At 43.0% G+C, this 21,705-nt stretch overlaps 3 protein-coding genes across 13 annotated transcripts in view; 1 reads left to right on the top strand and 2 right to left on the bottom strand.

Moving 5' to 3' along the window:
* The window catches only part of ANKRD6 (ankyrin repeat domain 6), a 95,232-nt gene extending 82,022 nt beyond the window's left edge, over window positions 1–13,210 (top strand). For 7 of the 10 annotated variants that reach the window (XM_064707301.1, XM_064707297.1, XM_064707299.1 and 4 more), the window contains 11 exons: window positions 214–312; window positions 1,227–1,325; window positions 2,912–3,010; window positions 3,226–3,303; window positions 4,110–4,214; window positions 4,461–4,601; window positions 4,831–5,007; window positions 7,006–7,158; window positions 7,718–7,831; window positions 9,560–9,902; window positions 10,909–13,210. In XM_064707301.1, coding sequence (XP_064563371.1) covers window positions 214–312; window positions 1,227–1,325; window positions 2,912–3,010; window positions 3,226–3,303; window positions 4,110–4,214; window positions 4,461–4,601; window positions 4,831–5,007; window positions 7,006–7,158; window positions 7,718–7,831; window positions 9,560–9,902; window positions 10,909–11,465 — 1,965 coding nt within the window. In that variant the 3' untranslated portion in view covers window positions 11,466–13,210. The remainder of the gene's footprint in view (window positions 1–213; window positions 313–1,226; window positions 1,326–2,911; window positions 3,011–3,225; window positions 3,304–4,109; window positions 4,215–4,460; window positions 4,602–4,830; window positions 5,008–7,005; window positions 7,159–7,717; window positions 7,832–9,559; window positions 9,903–10,908) is intronic. The other 3 variants (XM_064707303.1, XM_064707296.1, XM_064707304.1) reach the window with 2 other exon arrangements.
* Window positions 13,211–14,993: 1,783 nt separating this feature from the next.
* Window positions 14,994–16,709, bottom strand: LYRM2 (LYR motif containing 2). Its single transcript, XM_064707305.1, has 3 exons — window positions 16,614–16,709; window positions 16,322–16,462; window positions 14,994–15,405 (listed from the first exon to the last, which is right to left on the bottom strand). Exons 1-3 carry the CDS (start codon window positions 16,656–16,658, stop codon window positions 15,325–15,327), a joined length of 267 nt encoding a protein of 88 aa, XP_064563375.1. The 5' UTR covers window positions 16,659–16,709; the 3' UTR covers window positions 14,994–15,324.
* A 97-nt stretch (window positions 16,710–16,806) lies between these two features.
* MDN1 (midasin AAA ATPase 1) overlaps window positions 16,807–21,705 on the bottom strand; it is a 93,221-nt gene continuing 88,322 nt past the window's right edge. For both annotated transcript variants that reach the window (XM_064707293.1, XM_064707294.1), the window contains exons 98-102: window positions 21,326–21,399; window positions 21,118–21,232; window positions 20,410–20,473; window positions 19,101–19,243; window positions 16,807–17,759 (exon numbers count right to left, since the gene is read on the bottom strand). In XM_064707293.1, the coding sequence (XP_064563363.1) occupies window positions 17,571–17,759; window positions 19,101–19,243; window positions 20,410–20,473; window positions 21,118–21,232; window positions 21,326–21,399 (585 nt within the window). In that variant the 3' untranslated portion in view covers window positions 16,807–17,570. The remainder of the gene's footprint in view (window positions 17,760–19,100; window positions 19,244–20,409; window positions 20,474–21,117; window positions 21,233–21,325; window positions 21,400–21,705) is intronic.

Genomic DNA, 21,705 nt, shown 5'->3' with positions numbered 1-21,705 from the left:
TATACTGTCCTATTTGTGCCTTTATTATATCCCAGGTAAGCCATTGAAGCAGAGATTTCAGTCTCTGGGTTCCTTCATCTCATATCTTTGGGAAAACAACAGCTTCCCACCCTTGGTTGGATCTTCTTTAGCAAAGATCTGTGAGGGTTTATATTTTAATGCTTATGTCCAATATCTAAATATGGCTTTTATATTTTCCTGTATTTCTCTAAGGCAGGTAACACACCTCTTCACCTGGCTTGCCAGAATAGCCATTCCCAGAGTACTCGTGTTTTGTTACTTGGAGGATCTCGAGCAGACCTCAAAAATAATGTGAGTTTTGGAAATAACATTTTTGTGTGACTTTGTTTTAGGTATATTGCTTTAACTTGTAGAAATACTCAGAAAGGCTTTAAGCAATGATTTTTATTATAAATTATATTGAAAAAGCCCCACTACTCAACCATTGTATACACCATGCACAGGAATGCTTTTGGTAGGATTGAGCGTTGCACTACTTGTACCCATCTCTTGAGCAAGGAGAGAAGGAACCAAATGGGGTTTTGCTGTTGCACAGACAATGGTGAAAGGCTTCAGATCTGCAGATCTTATATACCATGTGTCTATCTCTCAAATTACTAGATTCAAGGTGGCTTCAGTTTCAGACAGCTTTCCTCCTATTTTATAATGATTCTGCCATGATGAAGAAAAAAAACAATCTACAAAAGGAAGCCAGATATTTTTGCCCAGCTTGATAACTTGGTAACAAAGCAGGCAGAGAAATGGAAACCTGTGGGATTTTGTCAGCTCCTGGGCTCAGCTGCACAAGTGCCACCCTTCATGGGAATGCTGCTCTGGCTGCCACTCATGTTTTCTACATTATGTGGAATCCTAAGTTGAGATTCCAAATTGCACTGGGTTGTGGTTCAGAAGAACAGATTTAATGGGAAAATACAACTAACTCTGGGTTTGTAGTACCAGTAAAATAGCATTTTATTTTTTCAGTATTTCCCATCAGTGGTTAAAGAATTCATGCTCTCATCTCTCCTGACCCCAGCTCTTGCTAAACTTTCCCACCCATGATAGCAGATTTTGTACTGCAGAGAAGACAGCATTGCTGTTCTGTGGAGGTGTGTGGTGTTTACTGCTCTTTCTGATTTAATAGGATTATTTCATCCCTGAACATCATGATGAGTACAGGCTTTCTCACAGTGATTACATGCTCAGAGCTTTGTTTCTGTTTGCAGGCAGGAGATACCTGTCTGCATGTGGCTGCTCGTTATAATCACTTGCCCATCATTAGGGTGCTGCTCAGTGCTTTCTGTTCTGTCCATGAAAAGAACCAGGTCAGTGCATGAACCTCATTGTGACTCTGTGCCCTTTGCATATGGCCAGTTGTTGGGAAGAGGAATTCCTGCCCAAGCAATCCTGCTTCACTCTGTGTGTTCCACTGTACCACCAAATGCCTAAGCTTTTAAGAATAGCCTTAAAGTAATGGCATATCAGTGGTTTATTATTTTGCCATCACATTTGCATTATTTCTTTAAAGCATTGCTTATTTATGAGGTGATTTAATGATCTTATAGCCATTACAGAGACATTGTGAAGCACAACTCACTGACATTTAGATGCTACTAAAGTGCAAATTCTTCTGGAATACTTTGCTGCATTTTGCAGTAGGGGGAATTAAGGGGACATAAAAGTGAAGACAAAGCATGCTCTAAATTCAAAGTAATGATCAGTCCAGCCTAGGATTAATCATCCATAGTTGTTTTATAGGGAAGTAACTGATTGCTGTACCTACAGCATAGCATAATTGGGTAGTAGAAGGGAATGAAATTGGTACATTAAAACGTTTTAAATCTGCTACATAAACATATTATGTGGTGCTTAACCATGTTTTCTCATGTTCCTGGGAAATCTTACATGTGTAATTGAGGATCATAAAGATGTTTTCTGAACCGTACATTTAATGTTCTTTTTTCATTATGAGATATTACAGCAAACAAAATAGGTTTCAGCATGTGAAATTTACTATGTAATTTTATTTGGAAATGAGTTTTTTAACTTGCAAAATGAGCTACTGAATATTAAGATGGACTGGTGTGAACCTAGCCTAGAGAGACATCCCTTTCCCTCATTCCCCAGCACTACCTGAAGTTATTCCATATTTGCCCATAGAATGATTTGATTTAGGAGTACACCTCATCTAAGTCAGCAACAGGCACTAGTCCTGAGGAAGTCTAATTTTATGAAGGCCACATGCAAGACCAGGGGTACAGGAAGGCATTGTACACACGTGTCCAGTCCCACTTGAACAGTTGCTGGCTCTGTTACCAGTGCCCAAATCTGATCCCGGCTGTCTTCACCTCACTGCACCAGGACAAGGGCAGGGCAGTGTGTTAGTGCTGGACCCAGACTGCCTCCTGGCTCTGATCCAAAGCCTGTTCTTCCTGAGGAAACCTGTGAGGAGCATGCCAACCACCTCACTGCCAGTACTTACCTGAGTATTCCTGAGTAATGTGATACATCACCACCTGCACACCAAATAATCAAACCTGAGGGGAAAAAAAGGAAGAGAAGGTTGTTGTAGGAAAACTTGTTCTACCCTCAGATGTCGTATCCATTTACTGGAGGTAGAGCTGGGCTGTCTCCAAGCTGCGTCATGTGTCACTTGGTTTAGATAAATCAGATCACCAGCGCCCCAGCTGCATTTCTCAAACCCAGGCTGAGGTAGCTCTTTGCCCCCTCCTGTCATCCTCCTCCCCAGTCAGTCATTTTTTATTGACCAGGCCTTATTTAAGCTTAGTTGTTGCATCAGCAAGTGTAGGTTATTTTCCATCTCTGAGCATCTTTTAGGAAGGTGTGAATTCTGTAGGATGAGACCCAAGGACTAGTGTCACAAGTTTGTTTTCTGCTTTCTGACTTGCAGGCAGGGGATACTGCACTCCATGTAGCTGCTGCTCTAAATCACAAGAAGGTGGTGAAGCTCTTGCTGGAGGCAGGGGCTGATGCATCCGTTGTCAACAATGTAAGCAGGACACAGAGTTTCTCTGGTATTTTATGTTGATGTAGAGTCTCTTCAACATTCCTCATTGGTTGTGAAGTGTTGAATTATATCTGGGTAAATTAATGCAATTAGTCACTTTACTCTTGTGCACAGAGTATATACTGAACTTGGTTGGAGAAATTTCATGTTTCCAGTAGCTTGTTTTGAATGAAATGCTGTTTTCTTTTTTCTCTCAGGCAGGCCAGACCCCTCTAGAGGTTGCCAGACAGCACAATAACCCCGAGGTAGCACTCCTGCTCACTAAAGCGTCGCAGGTACATTACACATCTCTCCCCAACACACACATACACGTGGAGCTGAGGCCACTTAATCTTGGGAGGCTGCATCCCCTGCTCCTTGCCTTCTGCTGTGAAATGTTCCTACATTTCTGCTGGCATTGTGGGCTGGGCTCAGGTCTATTGACATAGAGCCTTTCACTCCCCAAAGTGAGCAAGGTGTGCAGATGAAGCTAGCATGAAGTGCTGTCAGATGTCGCTGTGTCCTGACTGGCAAGGGGTGGCACTTTTTCAGAGGCACTTGTTCCCTGCAGTGGCCCAGGGGTTAGAAAGTTGCCCTGTACCCTGAAGCCCCTGAGTTGTGTCTCTGCTGCCTGCCTCTGACATATCCCATCCCCAGAAGGGTGGTTGGCACTGGAGGATGCTTTGCAACAGGGACAAAATGTTTATGGCTTGTTTATACTTTGCAGCTGTGTGTGAAATGCTGCAATGCTCTTCAGGCCAGAAGGCAGGAGGGCATGAGACCAGGCACAATCCTTGCCCTCCTCCTTGCCACCTCTGCACGAAAAGGGCTGGGCTTGGCTTGGGAACGAGCCCAAGGACATCAGAGGAGGTGCTTAACCTTCTAGGGGACAGCAGAGTGCCCCAAGAGACTGAGCTCAGTGCTGGTGTGTTTTCACAGCCATGAACACCCACCCACGTTGCTTGGCTCATCAGTGTCCATCTGGCAGTGCACTCTCCTTTATCTGTTGCCTTTCAGAAAAGGAAAAGGTCTGCTCTGTTACTTGTCTTCTGTAGTAGGAAAGAGCATGACATCACTGAGTAACAGTGTGGTCTGTCTTCAGGTCTCGCGTTTTAACCGTGGGAGAAGCCTGAGGAAGAAGAGAGAGAGACTGAAGGAGGAAAGGAGGGCTCAGTCGGTGCCACGGGATGAAGTGGTGCAGAGCAAGGTACAGCCTGGCATTACCAGCTGGATCTGCTGTAAGGGGGGACTGTCACCAACACCCATTAAGGACACAGTCTGTGGAGCCATCGCTGTGCATGGCTCCAGCAGCTGCCCCAGGCAGTTTGTTATGCTCTGCTGCTAAAGCATTTCCCACTCACATGTGCAGAGCAGCTTAAAGCTGGGCAGTCGAAGAAGAGGCTCCTTTTCCCCATCTCTTCAACTGCTCTGAACTCCCTGTCTTTGCTTCAAGCAGGGCAGTGTCTCAGCTGCTGATGACACACCAAGCAGCGACCAGCCCCCAGAAAGGAAGAACAATCTGAAGGATAAACCCCGGTCAGCCTCACCAGATCCCAAAGGGAAGAAGAGCAAAAAGAAAAAGCCAAAGGAAAAGGTAAAAGTAGATTTAAAACAACTGAGAGAAAGAAGGGATAGCTGTTCAGAAGTGGTGTGGGTCCCTTTGGTGTGTTGGGGCAGCAGCCCCACCATGCTCCTGGGGCAGAGATAATCTTCAGATAAAAGTAATTTTTGCTGTAATTGTCACAGTAAATTTGTCCCATTCCCACCAGGAATAGTTTACCAAGGGGCTCATATAGGCAAAACACTGTGTGTATGTTATGCAGGTTTCAGCACTCTCAGACCCCATCTCCCCAGCTGACCAGCAGGCAGTCCCTCAGCCCCAGAAGAACGCGCCCAAGCGCAGGAGCAAACACCACTGCCCCTCTCCACCCCCTCCCCACGAGGTGCGAGCCTACCAGCTCTACACGCTGTACCGAGGCAAGGACGGCAAGGTGATGCAGGTGAGCCACTGCCCTCACACAGGGACACACTGCAGGGAGCCTGGGCAGCTGGGACACAGGTAATGGGCAGAAAATATGCTCCACTAACTGCACTCTCAGGGGCAGGAAATCATGCCTTGGGATTGGTTTTCCTTGCTTAGGCTTCCAGCTGCATTTTGGCCTGAAGTCTGGTAAACAATAAGCTGGTTTTGTGCCTGTTAAAGAAGACATACTTAAGTAGTTTTGATCTGCAAAGATAAGGGGTGATTGGAAATGACATGAGAACTTTCATTATATACTTTGGAACATTAAGAGCTCTGACAGGAGAAAGAAAATTTCCAAGGAAAAGCAGTGTGTGAGAATCCAAAGCTTACTGCTTATTACTCAGCCAAGAGGCTGAGTAATCTCAATAGATTTTGTTCCAGTTCTTTTTGGGTTTTGCAACATGTCTTCGGGTATTCTATATTTACTGGGGGCAGGACTTCTGTAGAAACTGGAAAACAAATAAACCTGGAGCTAACAGGCCACGTGCATTTATTCCAGTTTGGAGAATACTATTTTAGTCACTTTATTATGCAATAAATTACCAGTAGACATTTATAAGAAAGCATAAGAACAGTCATTAAATTATCCTGTAGACACTGTACTCCTGGAAGGTCTATCCTTTCATTTCCTTAGCTTCTCACATCCATCCATCAGCTCTTGTAAATCCCTTCCTGTAGTTCAGAATTTCAGCAGATTCTGAAGACCATTGAAGTCAGACTTCTAAGGTTTTACTGGCTGTTTACTGCTTTCCAACCTCTCCATGTAATGTTTGAGAAATTTTCAGACAGGAGCACTATGGAATTATCCTATAGCAGACATCAGGAGGGCTGGGGGACCTTTCATACCTTAAAGGCATAAAAGGGCAGAGAGGTGCAGAAGGACTTGGGGAGTAGAGAGGTGCAGAAAGCAGACAGGACTTGTACACAAATCTCATCTGTTCACAAAGATTAGTTTAATAGCGCTAGACTCCCATGCAGTATTTCCTGAAATACATGATGCTCCTCTCTCCTTTCCTTTTTTGCTTGTCTGTCTTCTTTGATGCCCTGAGGCCATGAATAGCAAACATACTTTCTGAAGTACATGTACTTCTGAAGCTTTCATTAGTACTCGGCAAACCACCCACCTTTCCCTGCCAAGGGAATAACCCCCAGTTTATGAAACATTGCTGTGGGGCTAAAGAAGAGAGGGAGGCTCCTCTGCAGACAGAGTTCAGAGCAGCTGCTTTGGGCTACTGGCAGAGCCCCTGAAGGAGCCACTTTCTGCCTTTGGGCTGCAGAGGAAGCTGATGAGGTTTAGCTGTCCTTGCTTAAGGGAGCCTTTTGTGACCATCTCCCAGAGAGATTTAGATGTGGTCAGTGCAGCTGCCCTTGCAGAGGGGCCATGGGATGGTGTCACACGAGTCAAAGGCAGGCACAGGAGTGCCCAGCAGGCAAGGGGCAGCTGAATGCCAGGGGAGTGAGGGCAGACAGAAGCAGAGAGGCCTTGCCATCCAGCACAGAAAAAGGACAGAGCACATGACTGGCATAACGTTTAAAAGCAAATGCTCACAATGCACATGCATCCACAGAATCGGATTTTTTTTTTACAATTGAGAATTACAGAATTGAGACACAGGGTATAGGCCTGTGGTGATATTCCCTCAGCCAGCACAGAGGCTCTGAGCTCAGTGCTGCTTGTAGCCCCAGTGAAATCAACACTGCTGTGTTAGGGTGTGTCCATACACACCAGATCTATCCCTGTGCAGGCTGTGCTTTTTCAGCTCACGGCCCATCTGCTGAGCTGCTGTAAGGTAGTCAGGAGGGTGAGATATAGTACATGGGATAGAAGAACCCAGGACTGACTGAAGGAGGCTGTGATAATGTTCCAAGTGTGCTAAGAGGGTGGTGGGGTGTAGCAAGTAAATGTATCCTCATCATTTTGATCTGCAAAGCTAAGGGGTGTAGAAAGTAAATGTATCATCATCACTCCTTTCAGGCACCCATAAATGGATGTCGTTGTGAGCCCCTGATAAATAAACTGGAAAATCAGCTGGATGCAACAGTGGAAGAGATAAAAGCTGAGCTTGGGACAGTACAAGATAAAATGAATATTAAGCTGGGCCAGATGGAAAGCAAAACTCAACATCAAGTAAGAACATGACCCGAAGTTCTGCTTGCCTATATGATTCAGAAACATACCCTAAACTTCATTAATATTTTCATTGTAATGATTAATTTTTTTGCTTCTTGTGTTGTAAAAGCAAACCTGCACTCTAATACTCAAGTCCAGGGAACTGTGACATTCCACTGGGAACTGATGTTGCAAACTAGGGTCTTGAGAAAAAACCATTTAATGTGTTAAGCAGCTTCTGGTGCTTCTTTAGACAACAAATCTTAAGGGCTTGAGCCATTAAGAGAGAAAGAAGGCAGTCCTATGACTAGTCCATTCATAATTGTCAAAATCCTCTTGCTGAATTATGTATGCATTGAGATTCAAGATCCTCTAAAATACTTTTTATTTTTAATTTAATAGTTATTCATTGGTAATTTTGTGATTGAGCCTCTTTGCAAGCTACATCTAGTTGTAGCTGGCAGCATTCTAGAAACCAAGACTGAACGACAGGCTGTAGTTTGATTTGCGGGGTTCAGGGGCGGGAGTTTGGTGTGTCACACGATGATCTCAGCTGCACAGTGCTGTTTCCCCGCAGCTCCGAGTTCTGGACAAGCTGATGGCCGAGCGGCTGTCGGCAGAGAGGACAGAGTGCCTGCACCGCCTGCAGCAGCACACGGAGCTGGAGAAGAGTGAGGGGGAGAAGCGGCAGGTAGGGCTTGAAGCAGCCACTCCCTCTTGGTCCATCCCCTGGCAGGTCAGCTCAGGAGTTTCATTCCAGCAGGCAGAAAATATCAGAGATGTGTCACATCTGTTAAAACAGGTAAAAGAGCTTCAAAAACCAATTTATTCCTACCCACCATCTTAGTCACTAAACCAAATTTATGATGTTTTTGCAATAGAAATGAGGAATGTGAAATCCAGTCCCACTGCTGTAATTTAATTTGGCGCATCTCTAGTGTGGGATCTACAACAAAATACTGTTTTTCTAACATAGTGATTTGCAAAAATTTCCAGCACTAAATTTTTCACAGTTGTGCTTTCAGCTTTTGCTTCATTAGAGGACATATGCAGGAACATATCCAAATAGTAAAAAAGACAAAGATCTGTGTTGTTCCTTTTCCTTCTCATCCATTTGGTTGTGGGCCCTGGGAATCTCTCCCTTCTTCTCTATCTGATCTTTTTCCCTCCCATGTATTAAAAGGCTGAAGTTCTTTCCTCTGATGTTAGCAACACAGCACCATCTCAAGCTGTGTATTACTGCCAATAGGAAAGTCCTTTTTGGTATGCTTGTTCAACCAGCAGGACAAGAACAACTGCTGCCATTGAGATCCAGCTCCTGCAAAAACTCACCATTTAAAACCTACTGAGAAATTTGTGTTTCTCCACTCAAACATGAATTTAAAAAACTGTTCCTTTTCTCATTATTGGTATTCTTACAAGAACTGAGAAGTACACTTTGTGCTAGGAAAATATCATGAGTGTTTGTAAGACCATTCCAAATCCATGTAAAAAGACTGATAGCTGTGATAATTCTGGCATAGTATACTGATTAAGATACTTGGGTCTAATGTCCACCAAACACTCTTCTCCAAAGAAAAGTACTTGCCAAACTAAGGCAGCTTTGATTTTTATTTTGTAAGAGACTTAAGTCTTGTATTGGCTTCTGAACATCTAAGCTTGTGCTCCATCTCCTTGTAATCTTCATTTAAGACACAAGATGCTGGAGTGATACATCACTGAACTGAGTTAAGTGATGTCAGCTGTTTCTGCTCAATTAGGTTTAATTGAAACACCTGAAAAACAGAATTGGGCTTTACTAAACACACTGACTAAATATCCTTGTGCCTAGGAGGGCCTGACCTAAATTTGTGATGTCACATGAACAATAAGGTGAGAAGAGCTACTCCTGTTCTAAATTATTTAAATGAATCTGCAGCTGACACTTACTAAGCATCTGTGTAATTTGAAAGCTGTTACTGATTTATCATTTAGTGGGGGACTCACCTTTATGACTGAATGAACAGAGAAGCAGAGGTTGGTAATTGTATAAAGTCTCCCAGAGTGTCTAATTTGAATTTCACTCTTAAAAAATGACCACGTGGTGTTCCTTGCACTTACAAAATACCATTGACTGTATGATTAGACAAGTCATCCCTGATAGAGTACTGAGAGTTGAATTGGAAGTAGCATATTCATATCTAAGAGGTGGTAGCTTGGACTAAAGAGACTGCCTTTCATAAGCTCGTGCATAGTTCTCCACCTTTTTTGATCTGGAGTCCTTTAAATATTCCCAGTGGCAGCGTGCCCATCTGAACAGGGAGTCTAAGCCCATAGATACCCAGCTTGCTTCTCTGTGTCCCTGCCACATGCCCTCAGCAGCCCAGAAACCACAGGATGTCATAATAGGATTATGTAATTTACAGTCTCTTTCTGATAGATTTCCTTGGTTGATGAGCTGAAGACCTGGTGCTTGTTGAAGATTCAGAATCTGGAGCTCAAGCTTTCTGGAGATTCCAGGTCATCAAGACCAAAATCAACTTTGTCCACTTGTGAGTCTCTCACTGAGACCCTGGATACTGACAACAACCCCAACAGTGCCAAGGACTGTAAAGCCAACCAGCCTGTGCTGCAGTCAGAGGGCTCCCACCAGCATTCCTACATCACACTTCCAAACAGCCTCTTGGAAGATGGGGGAAGGAGCAGAGTCCAGATGCCAGAACAAAGCTTTGGGCAACACTTTTGCATTAAACAAGATGGAGCATTGGGTACAACCACATCAGGTACTTAGCTGTCATATCCCTTCAAGGGCGAGCTCAGTAACTGAGGGGCACTTGTATTATTTATAATAACTCTGGTGGTGTGCTTTCCCCCCTCCATATGCTGGGATTGGATGGCTTGGGATTTGAATGCCCTTCAAGGCAGCCACTGGGAATATTTTAAGAGGTGGCTGGGTGGAATTCCACTGATTGTTCCTGATGCTTCTACTTTTGCTTCTTTGAAGCAAAAGTCCTTTGGTGCTTTGAATAACTCTTGGCCCTGCAAGCTTTTGAAGAAAAAAAAAAAAAATGTGCAGAACAGCCAGGTGTCCACAGCAAAGCAGAATGCTACCTGAGCCCTGGCTTCCCTAAGATACAATCTATATGTCCCCTAAACACTCAGCAAAGTGAACAGGCATGGATGCCCCATCAAATAGAAAGGCATATAAGAGATCTTGTGGTGCTTGAGTGTGAGCTATTCTGCATTGAAACAGTTCAAAAGCATAGAAATGTGTGACCTTTCCAAAATTACTGGGACTGCAAACTTTGTAGAAACGGAGTTCATAAATATCAACAGACACAACCTACTTTGGAAATCTAGACTGATAGTTGTTAAATGTCCTTCTGATGAAGTCACAGAAGGGTTTGGATTGGAAGGGGCCCTAAAGATCATCTAGTTCTAACCCCCCTGCCATGGGTAGGGACACCTTCCACTGTATCAGGTTGCTCAGAGCTACATCCAGCCTGGCCTTGCACACTTCTGAGGATGGGGCAACCACAACTTCTCTGGGTAATCTGTGCCAGTGCCTCACAGTGAAGAATTTTTGGCTAGTATTTATGTCCTTTGCCTGTTGTCCATCCTATAATGACTTTCTTTTACATCACCTGACTGTGAAGATGTGATAAACTAATATAAGCCTGTACAAGGTACACACAAAACCCCATCATTCATCAAACAACGAGGTCTTCTGAGTGCTAAAATAAATGCCCAGAGCTTTTCTTAATATATTGTCTATAATTTGTTCTATAGGTACAGAGCAACAGGTGGCTGGTGGACCAGTTTCTTCTTCTGCCCCTGCTCAAGATGTCAGGCCAAAGGACAAAGCTGTGAGTGCCAGCACGTTCCACAGGTTCCAGCAGGAGCTGCCCTCCTCCGAGCTTTCGGGCTCCAAATTAAGACACGTTAAAGTTCAAGCTGCCTTGCAGCCAGTGACTGAACCTGCAAAGACTGAACCACAGAGCGGCTACTTCCTTGACAAAGGAACTCAGACAAAAAAGTCCAGCAAAAGTGGGCAGTCGAGGCACAAAGCTGTGCACCACGGCGGGGCACAGCAGGGCCAGGAGCAGCAGCCCTCGGGCCCGCCTGCCCCTCCGCTCAGAGACACCTCCCAGGCCCTGGAGATAACCCAGTACTTCTTCGAGGCTGTCTCCACGCAGATGGAGAAGTGGTACGAGCGGAAGATAGAAGAGGCCCGGTGCCAAGCCAACCAGAGAGCGCAGCAGGACAAAGCTGCGCTCAAGGAGCACATCAAATGCTTGGAAGAGGAGCTGAGCAAATTAAGGACTAAGGTGCAGAAAGAGAGCTAGCACCTGCCAGGCAGCTAATCAAACAACGGGACTCATTTTGGAACCTGCTGTATGGGAACTGGGCATATTGATAGATATTTGTAGTGCCTGTTAACATCCAAACACAACACTCTATTTCAGGAGTAGAAATAACTTTGGAAACTCCAGAACTGAGGAGAGTTCATATGCAAACTATATTGATAACAAAGAGATGCTGCAGATTAGATCCTTTCTTTGTTATTTTCAAGAGTCTGTCAATATTGCACTCTGAGTTTCCAGATGCTGCTTGAAACCAAACTGCATTAGTAACCAAAACTGCTTTCTGAAAAAGGAATTCCCTTACTTCCACACAGGACACAGACTAGAGGGTTCTGCTGTATGCTACATGTAAACACGTTGTGTTACCAGTGCTGAAATAAATCCAAGATGTTTGAAAGTTTTTGACAGAATTACTTAGTGATGAAGGGCTATTGATCCTATTTTAGATACTCCCAGGGCCTCTCTCTAGTCAGGAGAGAAGCCAAAGAACCCACTCCAGGTACAAGCCCAGGTAGCTGACAGATGCAGGCTTCCAGCTGGGAGAGGGCAGGCAACCGTGGAGGGAGATGATAGGGCAAATCATCCCAATAGGTACAGAAGCTTCAGCAGAAGCTTCACTTTGCTTTTTCTCTTGGTTTTCCATTATTAAAACAAGTACTAAATCTGATTTGTCTTTTTTTTTTATGGTGTCCTGCTTGCAGAGCTCCTTGTGATTACACTATTGTTGAGGCTCTACTCCAGTAATCTGACTAAGAATTTTGTTTAGGGCATGGATGACAAATATTTTACTGTAACCATGGTCTGCTTTTTAGGTTGAATGTTTTATATAAATCTTTTTTCCTTCAAGCAGGAAATGGCTAAATTGTCTACTACTGAAGAAGCTTGAAAAAGTCCTTTATCTAAGGAAGTGAAAGCTTGGCTTCCTGAATTCAAATTTTATTTTTCTGCAGTCAGGATTTTTTCTCAGGCACCTTGCCCAGACTGTCTACCTTTTTTCCTCTGAATGATTCCTCCTGGTTTTTTCCCTTCTGTCTCTAAAAAGGAGACCAGGCCCTGATGAGTCTACAGGTTTTAGGACAAACAGTCCCACAAAACAGCACTCAACATTTAAAGTTTTATAATTGTGTTTTGTTATCAAATCAGAACTTTCATTGACCAATGTTGTCCATGCTGACAGACTCCAGATAACTTCAAGGCACTGTAACTACTGCATCTGCATCCCTTTAGGGTTTCCTCCTTACACATCTGAGAAGGCTCCATCAGATCCTGCTAGAAATATAAGTTTATTTACCAGATCATGATAGAACAACTGTTCAAAAACAGTTCTAACACAGGATGGTACTGTTATGCCAAGGAGAAAAAGATTTTCTGTTCTAAGGAGCTCCAAAATCAATACAAAATACTTTACAGTGTTGAAGAAGGCCATTCACTAATTAGCAATTAAGCCTTTGTCTTCTTAGCGGATGTATAAAGCAAAAAAAGTCCTATTATATAACAATATTTTTAAAGTTCCTATTAATGCACTATCATGACAGGAGAAGTGTATCTGCAGCTATGGAAATACTAGATTTCTTGCTCTGACTTCTGTAGTCTAACACAGACACTTTGGTATGTTTACAGTTTTGTTTGAGCTACAGTAGGAATGCAGAAGCATGCTATTGAAGTTTTGTATCACCTGGATGAAGTTCATGTCTTGCCAAGCAATTAAAGTAAGTGTTGCTCAGAAATGTGTGGTGTAACATTTTCTAGCCACAGAAAACTGACAGTCCTCACTTGACTCTGAACAGGGAGCAGAAGATTGGACTTCCAACTTGTAAGCTTTTTGTTTGTGGAACCAACACAGACGTGGAATCTGCCATCTGTGCAGAGGGAGGCTGCAGTGGCTGGTGCAGGTGCCCCTTTCACAGGGCTGAGTTGTGCACAGATCACACACACTCCTGAGCTTGCCCAAGCTCAAGGGAGAGGCTGTGCCTTTAGCTCTACTTCCCATACAGACCACACTGGACCACACTCATAGGTCCAAGTAATTTAAGTAAACCCAAATAATTACCAAGTAATCTAAGACAGTAACCAGGCTGCAGGTTACTGATTTTAGAGGTTCTCTGAGGCCAATGAGTGTATGATAAAAGAAAGAGAAGCATTTTCTGCTAATTCCTTTCTATACCCTTCCCTTCAAAACTGTGAAAGACTTTATAAAACAGGTGTGACCTACCTACATGTCTCTTCAGGTAAATTTACTTACCCTCACAAGCTGTACTTGGACTCTTTAAGGCTTCTGGCTGGCAGTTTTATACCTGGCAAGCCCACAGAGCAGTGGAGATGAAAGGCAGCAGCAGTTAAGAGGTCAGTGTCTGTCCAGGGCCCTGTCTGTCAGTCCTAGCTCTGGATTACATGCCCACAACCTGGAAATGTACAAACTGAGAGTCCAAGGGGTAATGCAGGCTCCGGGCTCTGAAAGGGAAGCACCATGGTGAGGCAGCAGGGTACAGCCTCCTGATTAGGGAACAGAAATCCAAGCACTGGCTGAAGGGGAATGGAAGGCTACTGTGATAACTGCCAACATTGGTTGTGGCTGATTGGTCAAAATACCTTTGTGAGCAGAACTTTCTCTTAAGGTGAAAAATAAAACCCCAATACAAAAATGTTCTCAGTCTGTTCTACCAGAAAATGTTAATAAAATGTAAATTTTAAATGAAGCATTTTTAGGTATGTATTTTTCACTGACTGTCTGAAGCTCAGAGGCTTCAGTCTATACAGATCTGAACCACAGCTCCTGCTCTCAACTGGGGTCATTCCTCCTGTGGCCTGGAATTCTGTCCTGTCCCTTCCCTGATGCCAGTGGTGATCCCTATTTACCAGGTTTGCTGCCAGTTTGTGCAGCTCAGGAATTCTGCAGAAAACCACCTTTGAAACAGGGGTTCTCCTCAAGGGAACTACAATAACAGAGTGGAAGAGGGAAGAGATCCTGCATGTCTTGGAATCACAACCTAAAATGGTAAGGTATCAATCTGCTGCTGCCTGTCTAGTCATGTGGAGAAAATCCCCTGCTCATCCAGGCATTTTTAAATTAAATGGAAAAAAAAGATACACCACAGCTCAAGGAAAGTGAGAACAGTTGCAAGCTAACAATTAGAAGTAAAGTAGTATAACATTTGAATACACAAATCATAACTTTTGCAGTTAGTATTTTTTACCTGTAATTTTTCTTTATATATTGACTTTCAAATACTAGTTTGAAGGTATCTGGTAATAAACATCTCTGGGGCTAAAATCTCCCATTATCATAAATAAAGACCTCTCCTTTTAAGTTTTATTCAGCTACTACTGAAAATCAACATCTACACACAAAACATTTTTTAATGTTTGTTTGTTCTGGGTCAAATATCCCAAATTATATCCCAAATTCTTTTTTTAATCACAAATTTTGGTGAAAATCCTTGGTACAGTACATGAACAGCTGTCACTGTGAATATTACCAATTACAGCTACCACAGTAAAAAGCAGACAAAATAATCTGGCATATATTTATTTTTCTTAGCACTGGCATTAACACAGCGGTTTTAACTGTAGTTTTTGGTGCTTTCTGCTTTTCCTGCACCACATGGTATATCATCCATGCAGTTCTTTAATGTCCTTTGTGTCCAAGTGATTTCCACTTCTGAGGGTAGCAAAACTGAGAAATGGATTGGGGAAGGGGGAAAACCAGAACCCTCACTGTGGTAAATTTCCCCTTCAAACATCACCAGGTTGCCAGCAAAGGCCAGCATTGTAACCACATTCTGGAAAAAACCACTGTGCCTATTTGCAATAAATAAAAATTAAACTGTCAACAAAATGAAGATCAGGATTTAGCCAGCTTAAGTGTTCTCTGAAGTTCCTGAAGTTGCATATTGCCCTGAGTAATCATCATCCTGATGGCATCCTGTAAAAGAGAATGGAATCTAGTGAGCTGTATGTCTGTACACAGCATGGGTTTTACACAAGCACAAAGACTTTTAATGCATTAAAATACGTTCAATAACATACAACTCTTACTGGGACTACTGTCATTTACTTGTGTGACATAACACAGATGGTTCAAAACCAGGTAAATAAATGGATTAATTTTCTCCAGTTCCTTAATGTACTTGGTAGTAGCTTTGCTTTCAAACTCAGTTTAAAAGAGGATTCAAACCCCTAACAATGGTTTCTTTATGCCTGTGTGTGTATTGCCTTTGCAAGCCACTAGCAAGACCAGCACATGAGCATTATGGAGAGGGTTTTACACAGCAGGTGCTGGTTTCTCTCAACATTATCTAAGGGTCTAAGGCTTTGTCTGCATAGTTCAGCCACCAATTCCTTGGGCACTGGCTAGAACAGGGACTGAACGAGGAAGCAGAGGACAGGATATGTACAAGAAATGTGAAGGTTTCTGCATTTCAAACTTGCTTCATTATCCTTAACCATCCCATCTGATTGTAGTCTGCTTAAATATAGGTTAAATTTAAGCTAAAAAAAAAAAGCTATAAAAAGCTTAACTGTTACTAAGTCTGTGTTAGTTACCATATACATACAAGTTTTCCTGATCTGTGATTTGAGTAAGTACAGCATTTGTTGTTTAGGTTTTTAATTCCAGATTATTCTCTAAAAATCTGAGAAACTGTACTACTGCTAAGAGGGGGGGGATAATATTTAGAGATACTGGGTTATTTCTTCACATAAATGAGGGAATAGTAACAGGGGACTTTTCACCAGTCCGGAAGCGACACCTACAAGACAAACCCCAAGACACACGACAGGACAGGGCAGTGACCATGCCCGAGGCCAGGCGATCAGAGTGGCGGGTTCCTAATCCTCACCTCTTCTGTAGCATCCTTATTTCTCTTGAATTCCTCCCTGGCCCAGTCCCTTAAGTAGCGGCGATCCTGCTCAGCAGGGACCTCCCGGATAGCCCGCAGGATCTTGCGGTACAACTGAAGGACCTGCTGCCGCCTCAGGAACTGCCAAGGAGAGAGGGAAGTCTGCCCGCCGCCCCAGGGCACTGCTGCACGCTGCGCCCTCGGCGCTTTGTTTTGAGGGGTATTTAAACAACCACAGAGTTCCCCATCGTTTGTAAAGGACGCAGTTTGCCCGAGCCCCCGGGTCCCGTACCTGCTTGAGGGTGAGCGCGGCCGGCGGGAGCCGCCCGGCGGCCATGATGCGGCTCCGCCCCTGCCCCGCCACGGGGCCGCCGAGCCCGCCCCGCGCGAGCGGGGCCGCGGCCGCCATTTCCTGCGTCACCGCAGCGCTCACGGCCGGGCCGGGTTGTTTCAGATTTGATCAATTCAAGGCGCAGACGTCGTAATTACAAAGAGTGGTACCTCTCTTTATTAGTATAGACGATACAAGATGCATAGCCTTTGCAATGAAAAATCACGTCCGTGATTTATGTAACATCCCCAACGCCTGCCTCGGTCGGGGCAAACTTCACAGTGTAAAGTGGTAACGCAGGGATCAGCGTATGGCGTGATTCAGAAAACTCCCTGCTGCTATCGTCAGGCAAAAATCGGCAATAATTAAAAAGGATGTGTTAAAACCGCAGAATAGTTTCAAGTATTCAAGTACTTTTTTTTTTTTTGGTTGATTAAAAACATGTGCCTCTCCTGCTCCCCCACTCCCCCACTCCTTCCTTCCCTGAGGCACCTCCACATGGGTCATGCTGGAAAGGCTTTATTTGTGAGACACTTCAACTTCCAATGCAGAAATGCCTTCCTAGGAACAAGACTGGTTTTACTTATGGCAGGGAAGGAGCAGCAAGAATAATATTACCTCTATTATTATTACAAATGCTTTTTTTTAAAGGTAATAAATTATTACAAGAGAATTTGAGACAAGTTTTACATTTCTTGTGGGAATAGCAGGAGACAGTATCACCATTGCATAATTGTCCTCTGACACCTTGGGAGCATGCCCCCAAACCATTCTGTTCTTACACAGTCTCTGCCCCAGGGCAGCTCCCACGGGATAATCCCAGTCAGGAAGAGCTTCATGAGCCCTCCCATGAAATGCAGTTTCTTGTATTTCAGCAGTTCAGCAGCAGCAATCGGGTCCTGACCTTGTCTACAAAGCCTAAAGAGTGTCAGAGGCAGTCACCAGCTCAAACCACTGCCTGAGGGCATCGCTCAGAGTCTCTGGGAGCGCGTTCACGTCTCTAAGGATCATGTAGAACGGGAATGGGAATTCTTCCATGTAAGACCTGATTTCAGGCAATTCTCCAGGTCCTTTGAATATGGGTACTTTAATGTCCAAAATAGAATCCTGTAAAAAAAAGTGCTGATGTTACTACTAAGTGACACACATATTCTCTGATCACTAATAGAATTTACCCTATTTTTTAAGTACTTATAATTCTCCCCTCTTAGATTAAAAGTTAATAAAATACTTTTAAGATTAAAAGCTCTAAGTGTTCAGTGGTAAATCAGATCAGAAACTGAACATTAATCAGTTAAATTCTTTTGCCCTTTTAGATAAAAGTGTACTAATCCATGAATTATAGGCTAGAAGGGACTAAGCTTAAGCTTCTGCAATACCAAATTCTGTCTTTTCTTAGCATATTACAATTTGAGTTTACTTTAGTTTCATTAATTTGATGCCTTCCCAAGAGTCTGTAAGCTCTTTAGTGCTGAGTTCAACTCATATTTGTGCAGTGCTCTAACAGAAGATTCTTTAGCAACTTGAAAGTATTTCAGAAAATAATACGGAGACAAAAATCAGATTAAACTCCAGCTGTGTTTCTTGTAAAGTAACTTCTCAGTTGCTCAGTGTAGCAGCTCAGAAATTAATAAAGGTTATGGAAAACACCTTTTTTTCCCACAGAAAAAAAGACACCCAGAATTTTCACTTGATACTACAGCCAGGTTTCATCAGAACCTTTCAGCTGTTTGTCAGCAGGAGAACAGCTGAAAGGTTCTCCAGTTTTTCAACATTAAATACAGCAGATGAGTTTTCTGTATGCAAAAATAAAGATACAGGAAGAAAACAAACCACAAAATTTAAGAGTCTTTACCACATAATTCTCTATCAGGCTTGTTTGCTCACTTACTGCCTTACAGAGCCTTCCTGAAACACGCCCAGATATTTCAGCCTCCCAACCAAGGATATCTCAAGTTTTCTTCCCTCATTACCGGATGCAGGACTCGGCTTTCCCAACTGAGGCACTAAATAACTCTCACACACTCCCTTCTGTCTAATGTTTAATCTCATACTGGCTCCAGCTGTCATGTCAATTGGGGACTGCTGTCAGAAATTATCAAGCTGAATCAGAGCTGAGATGGAACAAAGCATCTCTCAAACTCCAAATCTGTCAAGCTGCCAGCTGCTTCCCTGGTGGCCAAGAGCCACAAGCATTCCGTTTGAAGACGGGAGCTCTTGGCCTTTCTGTGGCATGGAAGCAGAGAGGGCTTTTTTTAAAATACAAAAGATAAAAAGCACAGTAGGAAGAAATGGTAGATCTGACAGACGTGGAAATCTGCACTTGGGCTCAGTATCTCTGACCTCTACAAAAGATAAGGTAACTGTATGGCACTATAAAAGACAGGAAAAGGATTTGTATCAGTTTCTCATTCACTGCAGTTGAATACTTCTCCCTTGTTCACTTACCCGGGAATTAGGGTTGTCCAACACTACAAAAATAACAAAGATATTGGCACTCCGAGCTGCTTGAACTGCTGCTGTCACCCGCTCCTTGCCTTCCAAGAAAAGGCCTCTTCCATCAGACACAATCAAAAGCAGCTGCGCTGTTTCTGAGCACAAAGAACATTTCAAACTCCAGTAAGTTCAGAGTAAAACATTTAAAAGGCAAAAATCCCTATTTTGCTGTTTGGCCTGTGGGTATAATGGAAAAAGGAGTATTCCTAAGGATATTAACTCCTCAAATAGAATTCTGTCAAGTCAGTCCAATCAGTCTGAAGTAATCCTCCTGAAACATCAAGCATCACACTCATGCCGGGTTGCTCAGCACCAACCATTTCTGGAGATATGTTACTTGACCCAAGTTGTCCCTAGAGTCAGATACATCCCTCTAGAGGTACATTTTAAGTTATGTATTCAATTACACATAAAATCACAGTGATTACAGTCAGGAATGCAAGCCCTAATTGTTACAGGGGGATGCAGAACACACTTCTGCACACAGGCCCCAGATGTGACAGGGCTTTTTCTCTTGCCAGCTCCCTAATCCTAAGGAGCTGATTGCTGCTCTATCCCCACCTAGTTTACACAGAACTGGATGCTGCTCCCCCTCAAAATATTGTGACACCCTGGCCACCCTGTGGCAAAGCAGCTGTGGATTATAAATCCCAGACTGTCCAGTTACTGGAGTACTTCAACAACAAGAACTTATAAAAAATACAGGTGCCACCATGACAAGCATTTAACTATCACAGAGCAATCTTTTAGACTAACTGTGGGGCAGACATGAGGCAAGCAGTCTTCCAGCTTTTCTTGGAAAGAAAAGCAGCTCGTGACCTAAAGTTGCAGGACAGTGAAAGGCAGGTAGGAGGCAAATTCCCTCCTCAGAGCAATGGGCTTCTGGATACTCAGAGAACTCAAGCTCTCAAGCAGGAGCAGAAGTGTCTAGAGAGTCAGGGTCCTTAGGAAGCTGAGCAATGCTCCCAGCTGGCACTGTCTACACCTTAACACAGTCTGCAATCAGGAGGTAAAGGGAGACAGGTAAGGTGTGCCTTTTTAAAAAGTCTTACATAAAATTTTAGTGAATTATTGACAAATATGAAGTAGGTATCACCTGGGTTTTGAGCTGAATTTCAACCAAACATTGCTTTTGACAAAGCAAAACCCCAATGCAAGTGATGTTTCAGTCCTAGGAGTCTTCCTGGCAGGATCCTACAACGGGACTGTAGTGAGCATTCCGCTGCCATGGCAACAAGCACAGTAACACAAAAACACTCACCCGGATTAATATTTTGAGACAACTGCTGTGCTGCAGCAAACATGTTTGCTGATGATTCTAGAAACTGCAGAGGAAATACGTAAGAAAATCAAGTTATCTCATCTTAAAAATAATAAACTTAAAAATGAAAACATTTCTAAAGAACAGCTTTCTCTCTTAAATGCTAAGACAGTCTGAACATGTAACACAGATACAGGTCTTAGCATTCTCCTGTATTAACTCCTTCTTTAAATTTATTAAGTACTTTTGAACTAAAGAATCTTCAGAGAGCCTTCAAACAGAATTTATTTTCCCCCCAATACTAGACTAGCAAAGCCATCAACACAGTACACTGCTAATGAGATTAATGGCTTCATTGAAAATATACATCCTGTTTCTAGGTTGAACTTCTTTGGCTTCAGCTTGAAAGGAAGTATCTAGTCTAATACTCTCCATTAAGATTAAGAACATCAACAGTACCCAAAATACATTTTAAGACTCAATACAGAGGAAGGTGAATGCTTAAAAGTGGTATACATTAGAACTAAAAGTGAGAAAACACTCTTCCTGTTACAAAATTACGACCATTTTATTTCTTTGTTATCTTACCTGCTATCAGACTCTCAAATACAAAAAAACTAGTAAGTGCTACAAAGCGATCATGAAGCTGCTGGTATCTTGTCTGGAAAAGATTGGTAAACCTGTTGCCCTAGAGGCATTTTTGTGTACCTGGGCTATTTTTGTTTTCTTCTGCTGAAACTTGCAAAGACGCAGTATCCGTGTCCCTGACTGGTCACTGAACTGCTCGTGGAACGGGTGCAGCAGCTGAACTGTCTCTCCAAAGCTTAAGAAAACAGGACAAAATTAGAGCATGAAACTGGTATTTACATTCTGCTCTGAAGTACTGAAGAAAAGTCAAGATTTCAAACAAACTTACCTACACACAGCAATTTGTCCCACTTCTAGAAGAGTCAGAGCATTTCCAATAACTGCCAGGGATTCATATGCAAGCTATTAAAGAAAAAAGTTGCATCAAAAATAGCATAGTCAATGTTTTACTCAAAGCCCAGTATTAAATATGAGGAATGTTACTGAAATTATTTTTCATCATCTAGAAAGATAATTGAAGAGACTGCTTATCCTTTTTGCATATCCTATGTAAGACAGTCAGTGCAATAAACATACACTAGTTCTGCTTGAGGGCTTCAGCTGATTGATTTAGAGACACCACTTTACGTAGGCTAATGAAATACATAAGTAACTGTTCAGAAGGAAACACACCATTTTAATTAATAAAAATCCTACAAGTGGTCTATG

Source organism: Zonotrichia leucophrys, chromosome 3 (assembly GCF_028769735.1).
Source record: "Zonotrichia leucophrys gambelii isolate GWCS_2022_RI chromosome 3, RI_Zleu_2.0, whole genome shotgun sequence".
Taxonomy (NCBI): domain Eukaryota; kingdom Metazoa; phylum Chordata; class Aves; order Passeriformes; family Passerellidae; genus Zonotrichia; species Zonotrichia leucophrys.
Note: the sequence above shows the minus strand (reverse complement) of the source record. Positions and strands in the feature narration are given on the sequence as shown.

What these genes read in the sequence shown, in the direction of transcription:
- LYRM2 (XM_064707305.1), bottom strand. Translation starts at nt 16,658, where the DNA reads ATGGCCGCCGGGCGGCTCCCGCCGGCCGCGCTCACCCTCAAGCAG. An exon ending in CCGCGCTCACCCTCAAGCAG is followed by an intron (nt 16,463 to 16,613) that starts GTACGGGACCCG and finishes TCTCCTTGGCAG; the next exon opens with TTCCTGAGGCGGCAGCAGGT. An exon ending in ATAAGGATGCTACAGAAGAG is followed by an intron (nt 15,406 to 16,321) that starts GTGAGGATTAGG and finishes TCTCTTTTACAG; the next exon opens with GATGCCATCAGGATGATGAT.